The sequence below is a fragment of the Cyanistes caeruleus genome, chromosome 24, assembly GCF_971803275.1.
Source record: "Cyanistes caeruleus chromosome 24, bCyaCae1.hap1.1, whole genome shotgun sequence".
NCBI classification, from domain to species: Eukaryota; Metazoa; Chordata; class Aves; order Passeriformes; family Paridae; genus Cyanistes; species Cyanistes caeruleus.
Window position 1 is genome coordinate 3,036,174 of NC_141724.1, and position 24,648 is coordinate 3,060,821.

At 52.0% G+C, this 24,648-nt stretch overlaps 3 protein-coding genes across 5 annotated transcripts in view; 1 reads left to right on the forward strand and 2 right to left on the reverse strand.

Moving 5' to 3' along the window:
- Window positions 1–6,459, forward strand: part of ITPR3 (inositol 1,4,5-trisphosphate receptor type 3) — a 36,368-nt gene extending 29,909 nt beyond the window's left edge. The window contains exons 49-58 of the mRNA XM_086861748.1: window positions 710–835; window positions 1,264–1,436; window positions 1,529–1,693; window positions 2,181–2,373; window positions 2,725–2,820; window positions 3,156–3,280; window positions 3,491–3,656; window positions 4,507–4,667; window positions 5,123–5,284; window positions 5,570–6,459. Coding sequence (XP_086717874.1) covers window positions 710–835; window positions 1,264–1,436; window positions 1,529–1,693; window positions 2,181–2,373; window positions 2,725–2,820; window positions 3,156–3,280; window positions 3,491–3,656; window positions 4,507–4,667; window positions 5,123–5,284; window positions 5,570–5,638 — 1,436 coding nt within the window. The 3' untranslated portion in view covers window positions 5,639–6,459. The remainder of the gene's footprint in view (window positions 1–709; window positions 836–1,263; window positions 1,437–1,528; window positions 1,694–2,180; window positions 2,374–2,724; window positions 2,821–3,155; window positions 3,281–3,490; window positions 3,657–4,506; window positions 4,668–5,122; window positions 5,285–5,569) is intronic.
- A 973-nt stretch (window positions 6,460–7,432) lies between these two features.
- Window positions 7,433–10,955, reverse strand: UQCC2 (ubiquinol-cytochrome c reductase complex assembly factor 2). The gene is made up of 4 exons (XM_086861755.1): window positions 10,762–10,955; window positions 8,671–8,745; window positions 8,310–8,379; window positions 7,433–7,611 (listed from the first exon to the last, which is right to left on the reverse strand). The coding sequence occupies exons 1-4, from the start codon at window positions 10,897–10,899 to the stop codon at window positions 7,517–7,519; spliced, it is 378 nt and encodes a 125-aa protein (XP_086717881.1). The 5' UTR covers window positions 10,900–10,955; the 3' UTR covers window positions 7,433–7,516.
- A 1,223-nt stretch (window positions 10,956–12,178) lies between these two features.
- IP6K3 (inositol hexakisphosphate kinase 3) lies at window positions 12,179–24,648 on the reverse strand. 3 transcript variants are annotated; one of them, XM_023942084.2, is made up of 6 exons: window positions 24,457–24,648; window positions 21,154–21,510; window positions 17,150–17,330; window positions 15,883–16,055; window positions 15,088–15,263; window positions 12,179–13,584 (listed from the first exon to the last, which is right to left on the reverse strand). In XM_023942084.2, the coding sequence occupies exons 1-6, from the start codon at window positions 24,620–24,622 to the stop codon at window positions 13,132–13,134; spliced, it is 1,506 nt and encodes a 501-aa protein (XP_023797852.2). In that variant the 5' UTR covers window positions 24,623–24,648; the 3' UTR covers window positions 12,179–13,131. The 3 variants fall into 3 exon arrangements, with proteins under 3 accessions (XP_023797852.2, XP_086717876.1, XP_086717875.1); XM_086861750.1 differs by lacking the exon at window positions 24,457–24,648 and adding an exon at window positions 22,711–24,430; XM_086861749.1 differs by lacking the exon at window positions 24,457–24,648 and adding an exon at window positions 24,069–24,413.

The following is a 24,648-nucleotide window of genomic DNA, read 5'->3' on the forward strand; positions in this document are numbered from 1 at the left end:
TCTGTGCTGTCAGGGCAGTTTCTCCACAGTCTGAGGTGCTCCTTGCTCACATTCCCTGGCATTCCAGGTGAGGTGTTTTCCCTGGAAAGCCCTTTCAGTTGCCTTCCCTAACCAGGGTCTTGTAGCTGCACATGAGAAATAAAACCTGTTTCTCTGCCCCTGCAGACCTGCTCAGGGGCTTCCAGGCCGGAAATCCTGGCTGTAAATCCTGGGGACAGAGTAGAGGGTCCCACTATGGATATTGGGATGCAGCTGAGGAGCGTAGTAGCTGTGAGGGAGAACAGAGCCAACCTGATTCTGGGGTGTCAGAGCAGCTTTCCAGAGGGCTGGGAAACCAAGGAATGTGAGCAGAGCCACTTAGAAAGTGCATTCCTCTTCCAGCAGATGAGCAGGAGTGTTTTCAAAACACTCCACGTGTGGTTTGAAGGAGGTGGGAGGCTGGGTCAGTCTGGGACCAACAGCTGCAGAGCCCACGGAGGTCTGGGAGGGGACACAGGGGGACAGAGAGGGTCAGAGAGTACACAGGGATGATATAGGAGATTCAGGAGATTACAGAGGGTCTGGGATGATCCAGGAGGTCAGGAAGGACACAGGGATGGCACAGAGGGTCTGGGATGACACAGGAGCTCCAGGAGGGCACAGGGGCTCCAGGAGGACCTGGTTGGCACGAGGCTGGCTGAGGTTTGTGTGTTGCCTCCTCTCCCCCCAGGCATGCCGCTGATGTACTGGTTCTCCCGCAGAATGACGCTCTGGGGAAGCATTTCCTTCAACCTAGCCGTCTTCATCAACATCATCATTGCTTTCTTCTACCCCTATGTGGAAGCCACTTCCATGGGTAAGTGCACCAGCACCTGCTGCTCCTCGGGGTGGAAGGGAAAGGGATCTTCACATGCAGGAAAACTGGCATTGCCTCATCCTTGGGCTTCTTTGGGCTCCCACAACCCCAGCTCCCTTCTGCTGGATAAAGGATTAGTCAGGATTTCAGTTTCCAGCTCTCCCACCTCTTCCTTCTCAGGGAAACCTCTCTTCTCCTGGGCTGCCCTTCCCCTGTTTGTACAATGTGGGAAGCAGTGATGGGACTCATTCCTGCTGTCAGGCAAAGCCTCCATCACCTACAATGGCTCTGAGCTCTTGGACAAAATATGTTAGAAAATGTATCAGTAAAAACCACCTGAACCAATTCTTCGCAGTGTGGCATCATCATTTCTGATAAAGAGCTCGTTAGTGCCCCTGCCTCTAACATCCATGTGTTCCTCTTCCCAGGAGTGCTGGATTCCCCACTGATCTCCCTGCTCTTCTGGATCCTGATCTGCTTCTCCATCATGGCCCTGTTCACCAAGCGCTACGGGGTGAGGCCGCTGCTGGTGGCCCTGATCCTGCGCTCCATCTACTACCTGGGCATCGGGCTCACCCTCAACATCCTGGGGGCTCTCAATGTGAGTTTTCCACGTGCTGGGGGATCAGGAAGCTATCCCGCCTTCCCAGAGCGCAGCAAACCCCACTCCCTCCTGTTTCTGGCCATCCCCAGCTGACCAACAAGATCGTGTTTGTGGTGAGCTTCGTGGGCAACCGAGGCACCTTCATCCGTGGCTACAAGGCCATGATCATGGATGTGGAATTCCTGTACCACGTCGGCTACATCGTGACCAGCGTCCTGGGGCTCTTCGTGCACGAGCTCTTCTACAGCATCCTGGTATGATAAATTCAGGTGGCTGGGGGCACAGGCAGCCTGGCTGCTGCTTTAGGAGCTGGAAGGTTCCTGTGACACTTTTCAGGGGCTGATTGATAGCAGAGAGAACAATTCCCTGTGCTCTAATCTTTGCATGGGCTGAGCTTTCTGCCTCCTGACAGTATCTATTGCTGTCTCTCTCCTGGTCCTGGGCTGTATCTCTCCTTCTAATCTGCTGTGTGCTTTATCTGGGTCAGCTGGGAGGCAACGTGAGCTGGTGAGGGCAGAGCCAGGGTACATGTGGCCTATTCTTGGCTCTCCTGCTGTGCATAAGTCACTCCATTCTTCTCTGCTTCCCTTCAGTAAGCTGGGAAACTTAAAGGCTTTGTGAGAAAAGTTAGTCAAGGTCTGCTGAGCGATCCAAGATCTCAGGATAAAAGGGGATATAGATAGGCCAGGCATTATCAAGAGAAGCACCCCGCAGCATTTCTTTGGTCCTGGGTCCTTTCAGCTGTTTGACTTGATCTACCGCGAGGAGACCTTGTTTAATGTCATCAAAAGCGTGACGCGGAACGGGCGCTCCATCCTGCTGACAGCCCTGCTGGCCCTCATCCTCGTCTACCTCTTCTCCATCGTGGGCTTCCTGTTCCTGAAGGATGACTTCATCCTCGAGGTGGACCGGCTGCCGGACAGCAAAGCCAAAGGTTGGGCAGTGCTCGGGGTCACAGGAGCCTCCACACACATCTCAGGGTGTGCTGTGTGGGCTTTGACACTGGGAGCACTGGTTTTGGGGTCCCAGAGAGGACAGCTTTGTGCTCGTGCTGCACAGAGCAGGGTTTGGGGTTAGTGGTGGCAGAGAAGTGGACACAGAGCTACAAATGAAGGGTCAGCACTGCACGGGTCTCAACACTGAGAAAAAGCTTCAGGGCCTAGAAAAAGTAGGAGAATATGAAGCAACTTTTCCCCAAGAAGGTTGGCATCTTCCTGGGAGCCCATGACAGGGGTTTGCTGGGGAGAGGTGCTGCTCTCACAGGGCTGGGGTCTCTTCCTTGCAGATGATCCCTTGGGGATGCAAAGGAACGTGGAGACCTTCATGGAGTCATGCAGCAGTGACAAAATCAGCTGCTCTGCTGCACCCACTGCCTTGGAAGGTAAGAGAGCCCTGTGGAAATGCCAGCCAACTGAGGAAAATCCCAGCTTTTCCAAGGCAGAAACTAAATCCACTTCCTGGGACATGTTGGGCAGGAGGCCTGTGACTTTTGCACTGACCCTGCCATCAAAAATGTTGGGGTGGATTAATTTAATCAGAAAGGAGGTGGGAGCTGCAGGAGCGTTTGGCTGCTGGAGGAGCTGCTAGGATGTTGATGGCTGGGATATCACAACAGGCAGCTGCTTCTTTGTCACTGCCACTGCAGCTGGAACCATCCCAGTGCCAGGGTCTGGTGCTCTGCTGGGCTCTGAGTCCTTGCTCTGCTCTCATCCCCAGAAGCTGACCCAGAGCAGTGGGAACGTGCCTGTGACACACTGCTCATGTGCATCGTCACCGTGCTCAACCACGGCCTGCGCAACGGCGGCGGCGTGGGGGACATCCTGAGGAAACCCTCCAAGGATGTGAGTGGGGACAGCACCTGGGACCTCTTTTCTTCTGCTAAACCCTGCTGCAATCACTGCTGGTCCCCCTTCCTGTTAGCTGTGACACATCCAGCTCCATCCCTCACGTTCTCCTCCTCCCCTGGGTGCCTCAGCCACGGCCATGTCAGGGCTGGGGTGATGGGAGCAGAGCTGTGCCAGACACACAATTCTCCCTCTCATCCATTACAGGAGTCCCTGTTTCCTGCTCGAGTTGTCTACGACCTCCTCTTCTTCTTCATTGTCATTATCATCGTCCTCAACCTCATCTTTGGGGTCATTATTGACACCTTTGCTGATCTGAGGAGCGAGAAACAGAAAAAGGAAGAGATCCTGAAGACCACCTGTTTCATTTGTGGTGAGCACGGGGAACACAGGAATTACCCCAAAGCTCTTCCTCCCCTCCCAGACTGGGGGAAGGAAAAGAATTTCAGCTGGATTCTGGTTTTTATTTACCACTGCAAAAGCTGAATCTGTTCAGCAAGGGGTCACTGCACTGGGAGGGGTTTAAACAAAGACATAACTGGAGGGAAATTCTCGGTGCTGTTCCTCACCTTGCTAATGAGGTGTGAATGTAAAACCACTTTGTGGTGTTCTTGTTGCATCTCACTGTTGAGACCTTCCCTTGGCCAGTGGGGATAAAAAGCAGCATTGCTGGAGAAATGTAATAGACAAAATACTCTGAAATCCTTTCAGTCAGCAATGGGCATAAGAAAAAAAAAAAAAAAGGAAAACCCCAGTAAATCTCTCTGTGCTTTTTCCTTTGAATATCCTCTGGGTTTATTTTACTGGAAAGAGCCAGCAGAACATGGGAAGAAATTGTTCCCTGTGAGGGTGGGAGGTCCTGGCACAGGGTGCCCAGAGAAGCTGTGGCTGCCCCATCCCTGGAAGTGTCCAAGGCCAGCTTGGATGGGACTTGAAGCAACCTGACATAGTGGAAGGTGTCCCTGCCCATGGCAGGTGGAAGATCCCTTCCAGCCCAAACCATTCCATGATTTTCTGATTCTGTGATTTTAAACCGAAGTCTCCTGAACCCCCAGCTGGGTTCTTACCACCTGCTTTGGACATTTATGTGCTAAATTCCAACTAATCATTAAAAGCACTTGAATGTCGCCTTTGGGAGGGGATGCACTGGACTGAAGTTCCTTCCATGTGTTTGCTGCTCACTCACCTCCCTGTCCTTCTCCACCCTTCCCTGCCTTTCCCAGGGCTGGAAAGGGACAAGTTTGACAACAAGACCGTGTCCTTTGAGGAGCACATCAAATATGAGCACAACATGTGGAACTACCTGTACTTCATCGTGCTGGTGCGGGTGAAGAACAAGACCGACTACACTGGCCCCGAGAGCTACGTGGCACAGATGATCAAGGTACAGGTGCCCTCGGGGCAGCTCCTTGCCTATCCCAACCTGCCTGCCCTGAGGATATCAGGAACAAGGGGCTGGCCAAGGGAAAATAGCTCTGGGAAATCCTTTTGGAAAATATTGGCTAATGGTGCAGTGCCTGAGTTTGTCCTTAGCTGTTTTTTTCCATGTGGTCTGTTTGAGGGCTCATCCCGTGAGTTGAAGGCTTGAACCAAGCAGGGAGTGGAGCTTCAAGGGTGTTTCAAGGCAAGGGAGGGAAAGGAAAGCAAGGAAAGAAAAACTTCTGCACTTGAGCCCAAGAACCAACCTAGAAATGGAACATGCATGGAAAAATTGCATATTTTTGCAAAGAGAATTTCATTTAATCCCTAAGCACAGGGAGGCTGCCTGTTAAACACTATCTTCCCTCCTTCTCTCTGACCCCTCACCCCACCCCACCTTGTCTGTGGTCATGTTCCCAGAACAAGAACCTGGACTGGTTCCCCCGGATGCGAGCCATGTCTCTGGTCAGCAATGAAGGGGAAGGGGAGCAGAACGAGATCCGCAATCTGCAGGACAAACTCAACACCACCATGAAGCTCGTGTCCCACCTCACCTCCCAGCTGAACGAGCTGAAGGAACAGGTATGGGAAATGGGAAATCCCCGTAGGAACCCTCTGTCCTTCCCAGAATAGCCACTGAGGGCAGGGAGTGGGAGGCAGGACCTGCCCAAGGCAGCACGACAACAATACAAGTACAGGGCTCCTGCAGCTCTTTTCTGGGGGAATCGGGGCACGTGGGTTTGGGTAGTGCCTCATGAGCTCAGTTTGCTGGCAGAGGCTCAAAGCAGTGCAGGCAGACACTTGGGAAGCACATCCAAGAGCGGAAGGGCCTGGAATTGCCTCAGCATGTCCTTGTTGGGATTGCAGATGACGGAGCAGCGGAAGCGCAGGCAGAGGATGGGGTTTGTGGATGTCCAGAACACCATGAACCACTGAGACACAGCTCCAGCCACCGAGGGACTGCACCTGTGTCAGCTGAGGAGGCTGCTCCTCCCTGGGCTCCAGGCATGGATTGTCACTGTCTGGGGACAATGGACCACATGGAAAGGGCTTCCCAGGCAGCATCTCCCTTAGAGCGCTTGTAAGCAATTCCAGGAGCAGGGACTGGCCGGAGTCCTCCCCACACCTGGGCCCAGGTGTTTTTCTAACACCCTCGTAGGAAGATAAACCATACAGGACTTTCATTCCTCATTGCAATAACTCTTTATTTTGCAACTGTGGAGGGTTGTATCTTTATCTCCATGTGCTCCAGCCCCTCAGCTGTGGGGTAAGTAGCTGTAGGGCCGCACTATTTAACTTATTCTGAGTGCCACTTGTCCCTGTGGATATTTGCCAAGCAGCCCTCGTTATGTGCTGTGCCTGCTCCACGCTGACCCCTCTCCATTTACAGAATTCTCTTCATCCCGTGGTGCAGAAAAGAGCAGCTGAACTCAAAGAGGTGGATTTAATTTAATTTAATTAACTCACCAGATGAGGAGCTGAGCTTGTCCTAGTGGGAACTAAAAGTCTTTTGCCTTCTGTGGACCAAGGATCTTTGGGCAGCAGTAGTAGTAGGAACCTGCAGGTTTACAGGAGTTCACTGTGAAGGGGTGTCCTGTGTTTTAGTTTCATCTCTGGTGTCATGTTTTACCTTTTTTTTTTTCCCTTTTTTTTTTTTTTTAAGTCGTTATTGTTACTTAAGAACTGAAGTGTAAATTGCCTTAACTAAATTAAATACAGAATCATGTTATAATAAAAACTTCAACATGGTAAAGAAAGTCCCCTTCCTGTGCCCTCTGGTGTGGGATGGGCCTGTCAAACAGAGGCACAGAACAAGGCCAGGAGCAGAACCCAAAGCTGGCACCCAAGGTGCTCCCCAGCCTGCTGCTGCTCCCAGCTCCAGGTGTTGCACATCCCCTGCCAAACACTGCCATGAAGAGCCACCAGGAGCACCAGCCTTGGTTCCTGGAGCTCTGGACCAGAGCCTGCTGCAGTTTGAAATTCTTTCACTGCCTGCCAGGCAATTGCTGCTGAAACCCATAAAAAGGAGCAGCTGTTGGTGCTGTGGAGCCCTGGCACAGCTCTGCTCCAGACACTCATCCTTCCCAAGCCAGCCCCAGCTCCAAGCCCAAGAACAGACACTGATGAAAGCAGTAAAGCTCTAAAAAGGAATAAAAAAGCCCATAACAGTGAAGTTGCAGAGCACTTGAAATGTGTTTATAGCCCCATCTAGCAGCATGTCATTTAATCCTGCCTTCACCCTCAGCTCTGCACTAACCCACACATCCCTCTCTCCTCAGGCTGGGGGGAATCTGCACAGAGATGGCTCCTCCAGCAGCAGCAGCTCTGCAGCAGCTGATTAAAATCTGAATTAAACTTGTGCAGTGCTCTGCTGTCACCATGGCAAAGTCACCCTCCATCCTCTCTGTCTTCTCTGAAGGAAAATAAATGTGATGATTAAAGTTCTCCCTCCCTGCACTGCCCTGGTCCCTGGGCTAACACACAAACACAAGCACAGAGAGGTTTTCACATCCTCTCTGTTCTCTTCACAAGAACATTTAAAGCTGCACCTCCTCCCTCTGGGCAGCTCCTGCTTGTTCCATTTTTTGAGATACAAAGGGCCAGGTTTGACACCACAAAGTTCCCTTCTCTACACTGCTCCAGCATGGATGTGCTAGATTCTCGCAGAAAAAAAAGGAGGCACTAAATATGAAGAATGTACAGGGTAGGGCTGAACAAAAACGCTGTTGCTAAGAGGAATAAGCAGTTTTATTCATCATGGCAACACACAGAGCTTCAGGGATATGTACAGTGGAGGAGCTGAGAGCTGGGCCCTCACTTCAAGTCGTCCTCGGGTTTCTTGGCAGAGAACTTTTCCCGCAGTCTTTTCCACGTCCCTTTTTTTATGTCTTCCATCTGTTTCAGAATGTCTGCAAAAGGAGAAGGGAGACAGAGATGGGGCCCAAGGAAGATAAGCAGGAAAGCAGAGGAATGAAACCCTCTTAAAAGAGCTCTGCCTTCCATCTGATTTCCTTTCCTGACTTTTCATCTTAATGAATTTTCATTCCGGGCCTGAGGCGAGGCTGGTTTCCCTTGCAATCAATGCAGGGAGTCTCTTATCACTAACAACTGATACTCAGTTTCCACACACTGCAATCAAAGTTAGGAACTGGAGCAGAACAAAACTGCTTAGGCTCCCAGCTCTTTATAAAGGATGTGCCAAGAGCATTTCTGCGTGGGGCACCCGGCTCCATCCAAGGTCTGACACAGAAGGAATACGAAGGGAATTGGAAGATGGTGAAAGAGAAGCTGAGCTCAGTGCTGGGATGACGTAGCAAACATGTTCCTTCCACACAGATCCTGCTGTCTGACCCCACAGAGCCTTTGCAAACCCTCTATTGTTCCTGACAGTGCAAAATCCAATTGATTCTTCACCCCAATATACTGAGTTACTCCTCAACTGAATTATTCCTCAACTTACTCCTCATACACCTTCACAGAATTTGAAGGCAGCCCCTTGGTGCCCTCCAGTCTCAGGGGCTGAGAAGGGATGCAAAGGAGCACCCCAAAGACCAGAATGTCCCTTTCCCCCGGCCCTGCCCTCTCAGACCAAGCCCAGCAGCAGTACCTGTGGCCAGGATCATCCTGCAATCCTCCACTGTCACCCCGGTGAAGGTGGTGTCTTTCAGGCGTGGGTACTTCTCAGAAGAGCAGGAAAAGGAGGGAGAGAGACAGAGAAGTCACTTGTAGTGCATGAAAAAGGTACAAGTGTCACCAGCTGGCACAGTCTGAGCGAGTTTTCAGCTGGGATTCTGTTCATCCACAGCAGGAACCAGGCCTGCCCTGTTCACCCAGCAGCTGCCACTGCTGCATCCACCCCTCAGCTGTCCCTCAGGCATTCCCAGGAACACTGCCATTCCCAGGAATGCTGCAGCAGGTGGTGGCTCCCCCCCAAAATGAGGGGCAGTGGCCAGTGCCACAGCTCTCACCTTGTTTTTGTAGAAGTTGGTGTGGATCCTCACTAAGCTCTCATACATTTGGTCACAGGCTTCAGGGTCAGAGATCTACAAGGAACACAAGTGGCACACAAGTCTGGTTTTACACCTCCACAGCAAAAACCCTCCTTGTTCCAAGGGACAATGGCCATGAAAGAACAGCTCAGAATTCCCAGTGCATTGCTGGATGCTGCCCATCTGCTGTCCTGCTCCAGATTTTTCCCCTCCATCTCCCACCAGCTTGGCCTGCAGGAATAACAACACTTGGGATTTCCAGAACAGATCTGAAACTCTGCATCAACAAGACCTGACAGAATACGTGGCCACAGAGAATGTTCTTGGCTGGTGCTGTGAAATCTGTGGCCCTTCCTGCTGCAAGGCCACTTCTGTCACCTGCCTCACTGTAGGGAATCCCACAGGACAAGGTGCCAGGCTGGACAGTAGAAACTACCTGTAGGGAGCTAAAAATAGCCTGTAATTGATTAGGGAAATCAGCACAAATGACAGGGAACAGCTTGAAAGGTAACTGGATTGCTATTTCAGCTGGAAGATCCGGCTCATCCCCAACCTGTGCCTGGCACAGCCCCTGCTCAGCTGCTTTTCCAGTCCACAATGCTTTTCCTGGGTGTTGTTGTGGTACAATGAGCCCAGCTCGCCCCAGAACTCAATGCTGCTGCTCCATGAATGGTTAAAACAGGTCAAGACTGAAACTAACACCAACAGAAAGGTGTCAGGATGAAGTAGGAAGAGTCTCCTTTTTCAGCAGGGCTGCAGCAGAGAGGAAACAAGGACAGCCACGCTGCCCTGCAGGTGATCCCCACCTGTGCCCTGCAGCCCCATCCCAAACATCCCATGCCAAGGCTCCAGCACATCCAGCAATTAAAAGGGTGGCACAAACAGCATCCCTCCCCTGGAAATCCAGGAAATCTCATTCCATTAGATGGCTAAAGAGGCCTCATGGCTCTAGTTCCCCTCTCAGAAGCTCCTCCTGCCAGCACATTCAGCCTCTCTACACAAATTTCCACCGCTGCTGCAGGCATCAATTCAGATTTCCAGGATCAGTGGCAGCTTTGGGATCTTGGAGCCAAGTGGTGCAACACATTAAGCTGCCCTGAGCATATGGAAAAGCAATAAAACCCTTCCCAAAATGCCTGCTGCAGACAATTCCGGTCACCAGTACAGGATTAGGAGCTTATAATGGCCCCTTGAGGTCGAAAACACATCTCTGGAACAATGTTTTTATGCTAAGAAAGGGCACATTTGCATTCTGCAGCAACACCTCCGTGCCTGGGAAGGTCTGCAGCCAAGTCAGGCATCAGATTCCCTAATTTATTTCAACAGCAAAGCCTAAACTCCAACAGAATTACAGCTGGAGGCGGAATTCAATTGTACAACTGCTGCATTCCATCAGTGTCAGGCAGTGCTGCAGCATCCCATCATCCCACCCTCGAGGTAAGGAGATCACAGGAATTAACTGGGTTCCAGCACAGCTGAAAAATTCCCAAAGCTCTGTACCCCACAGAAATGGGGTTCTCCAAAGTCCATGGTGCAAAGAGTGCAAGAACTGGGTATAAACCACTTGTCCTGAGGATAAAACAGCTGTCCTGGGTACAAGCTCAGTGTCCTGGTCACAAGCCCAGTGTTAAGTGTACAAACCAGGTGTCCTGGGTACAGACCCGGTGTCCTGGGTACCAATCATTTGTCCCAGGTACAACCCAGGTGTCCCGGGCACAAACCACCGACCTGGGCACAACCTCAGTTTGCCCCGTGGAGGCACGAGCCCGTGGCCGATATTCCAAAGGCTTCCCGGGATGTGTGTTCCAAAGGCTGCCGAGGAGCAGCAGGCCTGCATCACCCCTGGGCATCCCGTTCCCTTCCAGCTCAGGATGTCCTAAATAATCCATGAAGCCTCAGGGAGCCCCGAGCACACCCTCCTGCCGGCATCCGGCCCAGCGAGCCCCGAGGCAGAGCCGAGTGTGAGCCCCAAACCCCGCGCTCCGCCCCGACCCCTCGGAGCCACCGCCGGGCCGCTCCCCGCGCCCTCCCAGGCCGGCGCCGCGGGGTTACCGCCCTCCCGGCCCTCACCGGCGTGTTCTCGCCCTCGCGGAAGGCCTGTGCCACCCGCTGCCGCAGGACCGCGCCCAGGTCCCGCTGCTGCTTGCTGTCCTCCACCGGCCACTCCTCGCAGAGCCGCAGGAAGCGCCGGTACCGGCTGGCGGCCATGGCGCCGGGTCACGTGCGCCGCTCACGTGGCGCCGCCGCCGGATCACGTGGCGGGCGAGGCGGGGCGGGAATGCCTGAGGGGGGAAATTCCTTCCCGGAGCGGCGGCTCCCAAACTGCCCCCGGTCCCCGCCTTGTCGGCGGCCCGGAGCGCTGAGTGCCACATCTCCAGGGATGGGGACTCCAACAGCTCCCTGGACAGCCCCTTCCGAAGCCTGACCGCACTTAAAATGAGGAGATTCCAACCTGAACCTCAGCTTGAGGTCGTTTTCCCTTGTCATGTCCCTTGGAGCGGAGCCTGAGCCCTCCGGCTGCCCCCTCCTGTTAGGGAGTTGTGCAGAGCCAGAGGGTCTCCCCGAGCCTCCTTTTCTCCAGGCTGAGCCCCTTCCCCAGCTCCCTCAGCAATTCCTGGAGCTCCAGAGCCTTCCCCAGCTCCCTCAGCAATTCCTGGAGCTCCAGAGCCTTCCCCAGCTCCCTCAGCAATTCCTGGTGCTCCAGAGCCTTCCCCAGCTCCCTCACCCGCTCCTCACAGGATTTACGATGGTTTGAGTTGAAGGGACTTTAAATCCCACCTCATCCCACCCCCTGCCTTGGCAGGAACACCTCCCTCGGTCTCAGGTTGCTCTAAACCCCGTTCAGCCTGGCCTTGGACACTGCCGGGGAAGAGGCAGCCACACTGTGCAGGTGTATGAGGGGTAAAAAGGGAGGGCACATTGAGCTTTTTTCTAATTATTCAGCCACCAAGTTGTTTTCTGTGCAGCAATGAAGAGTGAGGGGCTGCCCAACGAGGCTCACTGGCTATGGTGTCACACTCAGACCCTTCTCATCCATGCCTTGTCCCACCCGTGTCCTGCTGTGCACCCTGAGGATGCTCAGGTGGCTCTGTGCAAACTTATCCACAAAGCCACAAAGTCTTATCCCAGACTTCTGATGGGAGCCAGGACAATCCATGGCTTGCTCCCTACTGAAATTGGGTGTTTGCGGCTTCTTTTTTACAGTTTGTGGTCAAGCAATAACCCAACACTGCAAACGAGAGTCTTCCCAGGTGGACTCTGGGCCAAGCAAAATACACATCTGGGCCAGATGTCTTAAATTTTCCTGCTATAAATTGCAGCAGCTCCCCAGCTTTCTGCCATAAATCCAAGTGAAGCATCTCCCTTGGGATCTGGTGTTTAAACTCGTGGCAATAACGGCTCTCTTAAAAAATTATGGACTTAAACAAAGGATAATGTACCTCAAGGATGCTGCGGGAGGGAAAAAGAGATGGACAACATTTGGTAGTTACTTTCACAATTTTATTGATATCCCCACTCCCCGGTAGTGGAGTTCTGTAGCTCTATTCTTTGTGCAAGGACTTCTCCTTCAGATTTCCCACACCATGCAGGAAGGAATTATATTTGTTCCGTCATAATAATAAAATCTGTCCACAGAAGCTGTAAACATTAATTTTAGAGTCTTTTGTTACTGTCTCCTTCAAACTCACACACGCGCACACGCACACATGCACACAGTATTTGTATCAAAGAATTTCTGAGTGACCTTTGACGTGCAGTCCCTGACTCAATCTCACACTTTTTTTTTCTTGTTTTCCTTTTTTTTTTTAAGCAAAAATCCCTTGATGTGAAAGTTTTTTGTGGCTGATACCTGACAGAGTCATCATATTCCCATGCTTCCAGCCCCAGTGGAGCCTCTTTCCTAGAAAATCCGTGGAAAATTCCCTGTTATAACCCCACAGGGATGTTAAAGCTTGGTGAGGTGCAGCTCTTGGTCTGAACACGTGCACAGAGAATCCCGACCAGGGACACTGGGAATGTTGGAGGGTGTTTTTCCCTCCCACCTGAGCAGGAGCAGGAAGGGAAGCCCCAAAGGGAAGCTCCATCTGTTCGTTCCTGCCCCAAACCCTCCTCCCTCTCAGCTGCGGGGCGAGAAGCTCCTGGCTTATCATTAAGACTCTTCTCAAGTAATGCTTTCTTTGGCTCACAAATAAATCAAGGACAGCAGTAAAACCAGAAAGGAAAATAAATCTTCTGATGGATGGCAGAGAGAGTAGATTCTTCCAGCTCTCTGCTTTCCACACTTCAGTTCAGTGACACAGAGAGTTTTCAGCACTTCCCAATTTATCTGTGCTCGTTCCATGCCACATCCAGCAGCTGGAGGGTCCCACACAGCCGACCCCAGGCAGGATTTTCAGGGCTATCAGTCACTAGGAAATCCAGGCCGTTTCACAGAAATTCTCACTTCCCTTCCGACAGGCTCTGAAGGATTTTGATGAGGTTCTCCAGGCCAAAAATGTAGCCGTGGTCTGGCCCATCATGCAGGGTGGGGTTGGGGTTGCTCTTGGAGCCTTTGAAGGTGGTGTGGGCAAAGTCTATCATCCTCACATCCACCCTGGAGGGGTTCGTGCCGTGAGTTTTTGGGAAGGGGAGGTGATGATCCGCACTCTCCTTGTACTCCTGCCCGTCATAAATGATGAGGAGCGAGCTGGAGTAGAACCTGTAGGAGCTTTGCTTCCGGATGACAGCGAGCAGGGCCTTGAGGCGCAGGACGATGGGCTCCAGCAGGTCTGTCCGCAGCTGGTTCCCGTTGCACAGGAACTGGCGCAGGGTCTGCCGGAATCCCTCCGGCGAGAGCTTCCTCCCGTAATATTTGTCTTTGCACAGGAAATGGCCAGTGTCTGCCTGGTAAACCTGGGAGGGAAGAGAGGAATAATCCATAAAATCATAGAATATCCTTGATGCCTGGAGAAGGCTGACCTGGAGCAGAGGCTGGACAGAGTTCAGAATAAAGCTGGGATTTATTGGAGGGCCTTAAAGGACACACCTTGGGCAGTACAAGGTCCTGGCCAGGGCTGCACCTAAGATGGACCTAAAAATGGTCACAAAAATTGACATCTGGTTATGAGGTCTCACATTTTTATAAGTTTTGGTCCATCTGCATATTTGGGTTAATTGTCCAATTACAGCTTCAGGTTATGAAGTGTCATCCTGCTTGTTTTCTCTCTTCAGTCCACTGTTGTTGATGCTTTTGGGCCTGAAACTTGTATTGATTGTCCTTGGTAGCAAGCTAGAAAAGGAATTGTTTTGTCTATCTGCTTTGTGAAGAGAGCTCACTAACACTTAATATGAACCTTAAAATTATACACCTAGGCACCACAGAATATAAAAAATATAAAGTCTTAAACTTACAGCATCATCCTGAGTTGTGAGGGATTCATGAATGATGCCTTAAGATTTTAGCCTTTATATTTTTCAAATCCTGTGCTGCATTAGTTCATAACTCTAAACTTCTTATAAAGTGTTAACTACTTTGGTAGTTAACACTGACACACTTTGGTCAGATAATTCCTCTGGGCCTGGAACCCAAGGACATCCCACAGCCTCAGGCCCTGAAAAGTATTAACAAAAGTAATTGGAGGGTAGGAAACTGGGGGAATATAACTTCATTACCTGTAATTGGAGAATTAACCCCTGATATGCAAATAGACCAAACTTATATCTGTCTGAAAAACCTGTGACCATTGTCCATCTTGGGTGTAGCCTCTGGGAGGCTTTTGACTGCCAAAGGTGTATCTGTTGAAGAACTTTAATAAATATCTACTTTATTCTCTTAACTTAAAAGGACATAGGTTTTGAAAGGACTTAAAATGACATAGGTTTTGACTTTACGTATTTTGCTTTACATTCTATTCTAATTACTCTCAATTGATCTTTCAGGCAGGGTTTTGAAATCTGCTGGAGAATAGTGGCTGAGGGAAATGCAATGTGTCTGGGTTTCCAGGAGGAAGGATGGAGATTTCCAGCAGAAAAAATTCAGTCCAAAATGAACCCCTGGCTCTCAGAGCCCCAAGATGGGGCAGCTCAGCCAAAGCACAAGTGGGGCAATGTGGTGCTTTTGGGGTTTTTTTCATGCAACAGCCAAGAGCTGAGCAGGAATCTGTGTGGAAAAGCAGCTTCTCAGATGGAGTGAAGGGTTCCAGCTGCTCCCACTGGTGGCAGCGGCACAGAGGAAGGGTCACCCTAAATGTGCTATATTTGACACCCTCTCTGAAAGGCCACTTTTTACAGCCCATGTTTGGGGGGAAAAGAGAATAAAACCTCTTTAATTCACACCAGCCTAGCTGGAGATTCCAGCTTGGTTCCAAGTGAGGAACCAAGGGGGGAACCAACACACCGAGGGGATGGAGGCTTTACCTGCATCCCACAGACGCGCACGCCCAGCGATGCCGAGGTGCTCTGCTCACACTTCTTGATGTGCCGGGCTTTCTTCTCCTCCGAGGCATCATCCCCGTGCTGCCGAGTGCCCATCTTCAGGTCCAGGATGCAGGGATAGCTGTACTTGGACACCACATTTTCCAGCAAGAGAAACTCTGAGTGGGAGTTCAGGAAAGCCCAATACTTTTAAATTCTAATTGAAAGAGGCCTTAAATCAAAGCAAGTGCTGACACTCTCCATAACAGCTCACAACTGTAATGAGACTTTCTGAGCCAATTTCTCCGTCGTGTCATTGCTATGGGCCTCTCGCTGCCAATTGCAGTTAATTTACTGTACTACAGCCCTACCAATTAAAGCCCCAACAGCTCCATTCTCCAGTGACACCGTAGCCCTGGGCTGTCACTCCGACACCTTCCCTGGTGCCGAGCTCACTCCGGTGGGTGGGGGAAGTTGTTAAACTCTATTACTCACATGACTGGTGGGTAATGAAGTGTAATAGGAAAATAAAAGGCGAGGCAGCTGCTAATTCCTGTATAGTTGTGTTTTTAAATGTATGCCAAGGGGATCTTTGACTTCTGCTGAGAACTCTTGATGGGAAATGGGATTTTTTTTTTTAGTTCTTTTCTTTTTTTTTTAACAGTGACAGAAGATAACAGAGAATATTCCTTATTCTCCTAGAGTCTGTGCAGAGGAGGGGATGCATCCCTCTGCAATAAACCCTACACTGATCTGTTATCCAGGACTGTGCCGGAGGGGAGAGAGGAGAAAGGATACGATGAAGTTTGTTCTCGTTGTGCTTGGAGGACATGCGGTTCAGGTGCTGCCGGTGACAGTGCAGTCCCCAGGGGTTGTAGCTCTTCCTTTCTGGCTGCTTCCCATTTGCATCTTCCAAAAGGGAATCTGTGTGGTACTGAAGGTCTGTCCTCAAAAGCATCTTCCCAGGGCAGCTAGACAAAGCACACAAAAGGACACATTGGGTTTATAAACTCCAGAGGAGAATATTCCCTTCCCTTTTTTTTTTTTCCTTTTTTTTTTTCTTTTTTTTGTTTTTTTTGTATAGGGCCTCAAACTTGATAAGGTGGATTTTCAGGGACTCTCAAAGGAACTGTATTGATCATGTCCAACCTGCAGAGATCCTTTGTTACTCCATAACAGTAATTTTCAGAAAGCCAGCTATTGCTGCCTGCCAATACTTTTTTCATTATAATTTAAAGTGTGCTGGCTCCCTTGAAAAGCCATTCACAGCCCCAGCTGCCAGGGATCTCTATTTATCCACCTAATGGGCACAGCACAGGAAAAGGGTCCAACAATGGGAATGATTCCAAATTTGGAGGGGCTGGCTCCAAGGAGGGGAGGGAAGGAAAGAGTGATGAGGAGATCTCTTCTCCTTGGGGGGGCCATTCCTTGGTCTCGCTCATCCCAACTCCACCACTCCCATCACTCCAAAGGCAGCGGCTCCACAGCAGGGATACTCCACCTGCAATCCCAGGTGGCCCAGGCCTGCTCTGAGCCAGTTTGGAATGAAGGATGTCCTGCAGAAAATCTCTGTGAGCCAGAGGTGCTGGGAGCACCGGGTGCCTTCCTGGGAGAGCTCTCCCCTGGGATGGGATGGGATGGGATGGGATGGGATGGGATGGGATGGGATGGGATGGGATGGGATGGGATGGGATGGGATGGGATGGGATGGGATGGGATTGAAGCTCCTCTGTTGCCACCAAAGATACATTCCTTGCTCGGTGACTGTTCTCCTATGGCCTCTCCTCTCCTGGAGCATGCTGTGCTCCAAGGAATGGGGTTTAGAGCAGAATTTGAGGCACATATTTGAGCAACAACATCCCAGATCCACCCCACTCCATCCCCATGCCAGGGAGGAGCAGAACCACAAACACAGCTCTTGTGTGTTGCTTGGCTCTGCTGTTCTTCACCTTAGCTGGGCACTGCTTTTGCCCTAAACCCACAGTTGGGCCACCAAACCCACCACAAACCCATCCCAACCCCACCCAAGTGGCCAGAAGGACTGCAGGCAATGCCAGACCCTCACCTGTCTTTGAAGGTCTTGGTGACCTGGGTGTGGCTCCACTTGCATTTGTGCCACAAGGTGACCGCAGGGTCACCGCCGGCACTGTCCAGGCGGCCGCAGCTGTCCGGCTGGCCCAGGCTGGGGCTGGCCATCAGGGTCAGGTTGCCCATGCTGTCCTTCTTGAGGTGCACGGACACAATTCCTGGACAGAGAGGAAAACAAATGAGACAGAGATGAGCCCGTGGGGTATCACAGGGGCCTAGCCACCACCTTGTGTTTCGTGGCCTTTTACTGATCCCACTCTGATTTCAAGCCAAATAAAATATCATTAGGGTGAGATCCTGGAAAATACTCTCAGGATTTTCAAGTGTTCCCCATCTCAATGCTCAGTTTGAAACCTGCCTCCTCTGAACCCCACATTCCTTTGTTCCACCAGTCCGAGCTCTGCTATGCCCCGGGTGACCCAGAAAAGCCCCCCACTCCAGATCAGGAGCTCCCAGCTTATTTATCACAAGGAATTTAAGTGCTCTTTAAAGACAGCACAAGGCTGGAAACACATTTCATTGGCAGGAAGAAAAGGGAGGGTTGGGGACAAGGCATTTTCCAAGGACACCCAGCGTGCCAACTGCTTCTTTTAATTGCAGAGCCCCAGGAGCAGGGCAGGGATGTGGCCATGGGCTGGCAGCACTGCCCACACATTGTCATGGTCGTGTCCTTCCCCCAGCGCCAAGGACCAGCACCCAAATATCCCACGGGGGTCTGGAGTGTCACACGCCCAGTGTTTGTGCCCTCCAGGGACCAACACCGTGACCAGAGGTTATTTTTTTCCGCCCTGAGTGCTTAAAACACCATCCTGCATTTGAACGTTGCAATTTTCCCTGACTCTGACAGGAATCACAGGGCTCAAATGCCAGCCAGTCCAGCACGGATTTAGCCCAACGTGAGCCCATCCCTGGCACGGGGCCGGCTGTCTGCGTGTCTCAAGTGACAGAGCAGGAATGGCCATGGATCCCTGCGCCACTGGCTCTGACCTTTCTGGGAAAGGCTGATAACGCCATCCCGCTCCCACACGGCCTCCTGAGCCTCCTCACACTCCGGGGGCGTTCTTACAGCACAGCCTTAAGCTGCACCAGGGGAAGGTTAGGTTAAACATCAGAAAAAATATTAAAATTCTTCACTGAAAGAGTGACTGGGCACTGGAATCGTCTGCCCAGGGAGGTGCTGGAGTCACAGGCTCTGCATGTGTTTTTGAAAAGCCTGGATGTGGCACTCAGTGCCATGGTTTGCTTGATGAGGAGCTGTTAGGCTAGGTCAGAGGTTGGACTCGGTCATCTCCAACCTGGTTCATTCTGTGATTCTGTGATCTGGGGCTCAGCGGGCTGCCAGATCCCAGAGAGGGCAGGGGCCGGGGGCAGGGCAGGGGCACCAGCAAAGGCAGCACTGGAAAGAGCCCTGTTGGGGACACAGGGAGCTGGGCTGGATCCAGCTGTGCCCAGGGGTTCTGTGGGGCATTTGGGGGGCTGGGCTGGATCCAGCTGTGCCCAGGGGTTCTGTGGGGCATTTGGGGAGCTGTGCTGGATCCAGCTGTGCCCAGGGCATCCCCACCAGGTCTGCAGGGCATGTGGGGAGATGATCTCAGCAGCTTAACAAACAATTCTGCTCTCCCAAGCAAAGGTGCCAAAGCAAATAAAGATGCAAAGCCCCTTCTCTCCATTTCAAGTGATTCCAGTGAGCAAACACCAAGCAACGGCTTTGCCTCCTGTGCCTGCCAGGTTCTGCTGCCCCAGGAGGGTTTCCCCACCTGAATTGTCCCTGCAGCCACCCCCGTTGGACTGGGGTGCCTATCCCTCCCCAGGTCCTGCACCCCAAAACCTCAGGTTTGGATGTTTTTCCCTCACCACAACCATTCCTGGTCCCTTCTGCTGTTCAATCAGCATAACTGTGAACAGGCTGGGTTAAAGGGGCTGACTTTGCACAGAAATGGGGGGAAATCTACCCAGGCTGCTCTGCCAAGGGAGCTGAGGGGCTGCAAACCTTCATTAGGGGGAAAAGGAATATTTTTACCCCTCCCAGCCCTCTGTGCTGGGCTCAGGGAGTTCCATCTTCCTCAGGCTCCAGCATTACCTTTTCCCTAAGTCCCATTCTTAAAAAATCCACATTTCTGAGAGCAAACAAATCTCCTCTCAGCCTGGATGGCTGCTTCACATTTTCAGGGGATGTAGGCATGGGGGAAAAAAAATAAAAAAAATAAAAGCCAACATGTCTTTTGCCTAAATCAAAGCCTTTTTCATTTTAAAAAGTCACGGGGAGGCGACTGGAGCTCTCAATTGCAAACACCATAACCTTAAAAACTGTCCCAGTTCCTGCCTGCAGTCAGCAGGGCTGGGATCATTTGCATAGTGCTGACGGGCTGGCCCCAAAAAACTTATATATAGCGTGAAAGTAAGAGTTGTTAAATATCAGCCATTAATATGAAAATTAATGGGAAGATTTTTCAAAGGAGAGAACCGAGCGTTAAATTGGAAGGGAATGTGATCCTCTCCCTCCTCCCAGCTGGAAATTCAGCCTTCAAAAAACCTACAGCTCAGCCTGAAAAGTGCTTTGTGTTTCCTGGGGGGATCCCACGGGGTTTTGCAGGCGTCCTGCTGTGACCTGTGTGTGGCAGACAACCCTCAGAGCTCCTCCTTTGCTGCATGGGCAAACATCTCTCCAAAGCCTTTGGGTGCTCGGCTGTGCTGGCCTTTGGTGTCACTGACACCCCAATCCCGCTTCTGCCGGCACCAGCAAGGAGCCAGAGAGTATTTCTGGGTGCTGTCACCACGCTGGTGGCATCCCAGAGGCTCTCAGGAGGTTTCACTCTGTAACTCTGCCCTTGTGGGTTTATTTTTGTGTTTACAAGCGCATTCATCTACTGTCGAGGGCACTGGGAACCTGAGCAGAACTGGGCTGGAAAACAAACCCAGCATCCCCCTGCGAGCTCAACTGGGACAAGGCAGGGCCTTCAAAGGGGCAAAAAGTTGGTCCCAAGGTCACCAAACTGCCTGATATGGGGGAAGAGAGCAGGAAAAGCCACGGGCTCAGGGTGAGGCTTGAACGATATTTGATCCCTATTGTAGGGAATGTCACCATTGCACAGAATGTCACCATTACATAATGGTCCCAGGGCTGTTCCCACAGCCCAGAAATAGAGATGAGGTACATGGATACGTGTGAATGGGGGATGGAGCCACCAGGATCATCCCTCTGGACACTCATTCCCTTCATTATCCTCACAGAAAAGCATTTCACCTTTTTAATTGCCTGGCAACAGGGCTGGGACAGCCGAGAGAGGAATAAACCTGTGAGCCAGATTGGAGAATTGCTTTTTAATTACCCCTCATCATAAAACTCTCTGGGACTTGAAACAGGAGAAGAAAAGACAAAAAGGTTTGAATAACCAGGGCACCCCTGGACTGGTTAAACTGGGACTGTTTAGCAGCTTTATCAGTGAGGGCCCAGTGCTGCAGCACCAAACCCAGCTCCTGCCAGAGGAAACCGCTCAGAGGAAACTTTTCTCCCTTAAGCATCTTTTTAATATTGTCCCATAAATCTGCAGAGGCCCCTGACTTTCTGGGAAGGGGAGAGATTGGGCTGGAAGCGCATTGGAGCCGTGGCTGACTGAGCTCTTTGCTGTAATGCCGAAGGACCAAGAGATATTTTAAGTTTTTACACGACAACCGAGCTTCTCGCCTCCCCCAAAAGCCAGGGTCAGGAGCTTTATGAGCAGCACAAGTCTGGCAGTAAAAGGAGAAAATACTGAGGGAATAAGAAAGAGAAGGGAGGGAGGATGTCTTTTAAAAACACTGGTGCTGCTCTCCCAGTGCTGCTTTCTAGGGGCTGGGCTGTGAGATTCTACTGGGAATGGGGGTCAGGGATGGGGCAGCAGCAGAGGGCCAGGCAGGAGAATCCTCTGAGCCTGGAAAAGCCTCACCTGGCACAGCTGGGGATGCTTTTTAGGAAGGTGAGAGCTCTGTAGCTCCCCTTACCTTTGTACTGAGGCGTGAACTGCCTCATGGCCAGGGGCAGGGACTCGTAGAAGCTCAGCTCCTGTGACACCAGGGGCTTGCAGATGGTGTGCTCATCGTAGGTCAGCATGCTCGTGTGGCCGCCCACCTGGTGCACGAAGGGCTGCAGGAGCACAGCAGCCCTGCCCTCGCCAGGGCCCAGCGGGCTCTGACCCACCATGGTGCCCGGCACAGCCCAGGGGGCTCCGGCCCCACCGGCAGCAGCGCTCGGGGATGGGAAGCACAGGCTGGCACGGGCAGTGCTGGGCCAGTTCTCACACACTCTGCTGTTTCCCCCACTCTGGGTTTTCCTCCACGCTGGTCTTTCAGCAATGAAATCTGCAAAACAGAGGGAATTAAGGAATTAGAGGAGAAGGGTCACCCAGCAGGATGGGATGAGATCTGTCAGTGCCTAGGGGCTGGCAGGGAGCCCCAGCCTGACACATGGAGTCCAGGAAAGCCCCAATTTCACTGTGCTGGGGACAAGAGACAGAGATCAAGAAGAGCTGTGAATTAAAGCAGTGACATCAAGACAGCAGGACCAGGGATTCCTTGGACAGGTTATTAACACACTGCACTGATGCTGTGAAACACCCCCAGTTTGTCCCACAGGCCGTGTTAGGACAGTCCCAGGCCTTCCCTCAGACATTCCCAACACTGTTATAAAGCCCCTGCAAGCCCCCAGGCACTCCCTTGCTCTACAACACTGCAGGTGGGGTGAGCAACAATTTCTGCACCTTCCAAAGAAACCTCGATTTGGGGCATTTCCTGGCATTTAACACCAGAGCAGCAGCAGGAGCATTTCCTTCCCAGGCTGACAGACACGCACAGGGGGATGTGGATGTGTCACACCAGCACCCACAGGGCTCACACCCAGCTTTCCACCCTGCCCCCAGCAATGGATCCATGCCTGATTCCAGAAATTCTTCCTTGATTCTGATAGCAACAAGTCTCGGCTCCAAAGCAGCAACGTAGGAAAATCACAGAGCACATCCGTGGTGCATCCCCAGCAGCAGCACCCACCACCACCTGCTCCTTCCCCCATTCCTCACAGGAAACCCATGGATGGCTCTTGGACATCAGGAATGGAATCCCACATGCACCAAGGATGACAAAAAGGAGCTGATGTTGGTGCTGGAGCAGCCTGGCTTCACACTCCATATCCCAGACTCACAGGGATGGGAAAAAATCATTAAAATCATCATTTGAGGATGGGGCCATGGCAGCACAGGCCCTTTCTCCAGATTGTTCCAGCTTCAGCACAACCTGGGGAGCTTTGCACCCTGTTTTTGCCAGCAGAACCCCAGTGCAGGGGACAATGATGCCTTTGCAAGGTCCAGTTCTGCTGGGAAAGCCTCCAGGATGCTCTGCCAGGTGAGCAGCCCCACGGGACAGTGTGACCAGGGCAGCACTGTCACCCCTCCTTGTGCAGGAGCCAGGGAGCAGCAGAGGGGTGGTGGCACCTCCTGGAGGCACCTGGAGCTTCCCACGGTGGGCAGGGGCTCTGCAGGAAGGGCTTTCCCTGAAGCCAGCACTGACCCCGAGCTGGATCTGCGGGCACGGAGCATATTCCCCATTCTGCAGGAAGGATCCAGAGCTCAGGAGTTGGACTCGATGATCCCTCTGGGTCCCTTCCAACTCGGGATATTCTGTGATGCTCAAATCTCCCCTGCTCCTCCTGCCAGGATTAACCCCCAAAGGAAAAGCACCTGCTGCAGGTGCCGGTTTTGTTTCCCACCTGGAACAGTGGGATGGAGTGGGCTGAAGGCAGGGAAGAGCCACCTCCAACCGCACCAGTGGCTCCTTTATCTCCCCCAGGGTGGGGTTTTTCCCCTCCCATTATTCCTCTTTGGAGAGGAGTTCCTGCTCTACATTACCTTTCCCGGAGGAACAAAGCCAGGCTCCCGAGCCCAGCGCTTTCCAGCCGGGCTCCTCGGAGCCTTCCTGGGTGTTAATAAAAGCATTCAGCATTTTGTTAAGTTGTGGCAATTTTTAAAGAGGATTTTCTGCCTCGGGAGCAGCAGGTTTGTTGTGAGGTTTTTTGTGTGGCTCTTCCCTCCCTTCCTCCCATCCTTAAAAAGAAGGAGAAAAGCCAAAAGCAAGCGGATTTGTCATAACACCTCTTTGGAGCAGGGAACAACACGACTTAAATCCTTTCTTGCTTCTGAGCCAGTCCAAGGCTGGGACTCAGCTGACACAACCCCCTGACAGCTCTGGCAACCTTAGCATCGCAAAGGGAGATGGGGAAAAAACATCCACAATTCGATAAAGCTCCTGAATGTTTTCTCCCAAGCAATCCCAGAGCAGGATTTGCAGTAGGAGAAGGAGGTTCTTTTCTGGGAGTTTCTGCTGGGAAGCAGCTCATCCATTCGGAGCAGATAAATGTTCCTGCAAACACTGAGCTCCCCTGAAACAAGACACTGGAAATAAATCACTTCCACTGGCTCAAGGTATCGCAAATGCCAGGAGATATTTACGTCACTAAAAATACACAGAATTACAGATAAATCCGGACCCTCCAAGCAAAACCAGAATCCATCAGTGTTTTTCCCCCAGCTAAAGGAAAAGTAGCTCAGGTGCTGCAGGTGGAGCCAGGAAATACTGGCTAAGGAGGATATGGAGAATATTCCTCTGCATAGAAGAGAAATATTCCGTTCTCCAGGAAGGCGATGGGGCTTTGGAGAAACCGTGGAAGGTGTCCCTGTTCCTGGCAGGGCTGGAGCTGGGAGAGTTCTGCCACAGCGCTGGGGACAGCGCCGCTCCCCTGGCACTGTCACCTCCCACCCTGGGCCAAATGTCAAAGGAGTCTCAGCTAAACCGGTTGTTTATCCCCAACTCCAAACTGAGCCAAAAGGAACCGGGCAGATTCAATTCTCCAATCTTTGAGTGGCACCTACTCCATCCCATCCCAAAGAGGACTTGTGTGGCCCTGAGGGAAACGCTCAGTCAGGCTGGGCTGGGTCCTTGTGGCAGAAACACCCGGGAATATTAAAAAGCAAAATCTCTCTAGAAACAAGAGCTCTGTGCACAGGCCCATGCTCTCAGTGTGGCCCCTCCTGGCCACCTCCCTGCTCCTGGAGCATCCCAGAGCTCCAAAGTTGGGTTCCAAGCACTGCAGATCCTTTGCTTCACTAAAAGGCTTGAAAAGAACGTGGCTGAGATCTGTGTGTGCTCCTGGTGCTGGAGCTCGCCTGGAGCCCCAACCAGCCCTGCATGGAACCCCAGAGCTGGGGCCTGCTCCCACCATGGACACCATGTCACCATGGACCCGCTGTCACCACAGACCTGCTGCCACCATGGACCCGCTGCCACCACGGACCTGGTGCCACCATGGACACAGTGCAACCATGGACACGGTGCCACCATGGACACAGTGCCACCATGGACACAGTGCAACCATGGACACGGTGCCACCACAGACCTGGTGCCACCATGGACACAGTGCAACCATGGACACGGTGCCACCATGGACCTGGT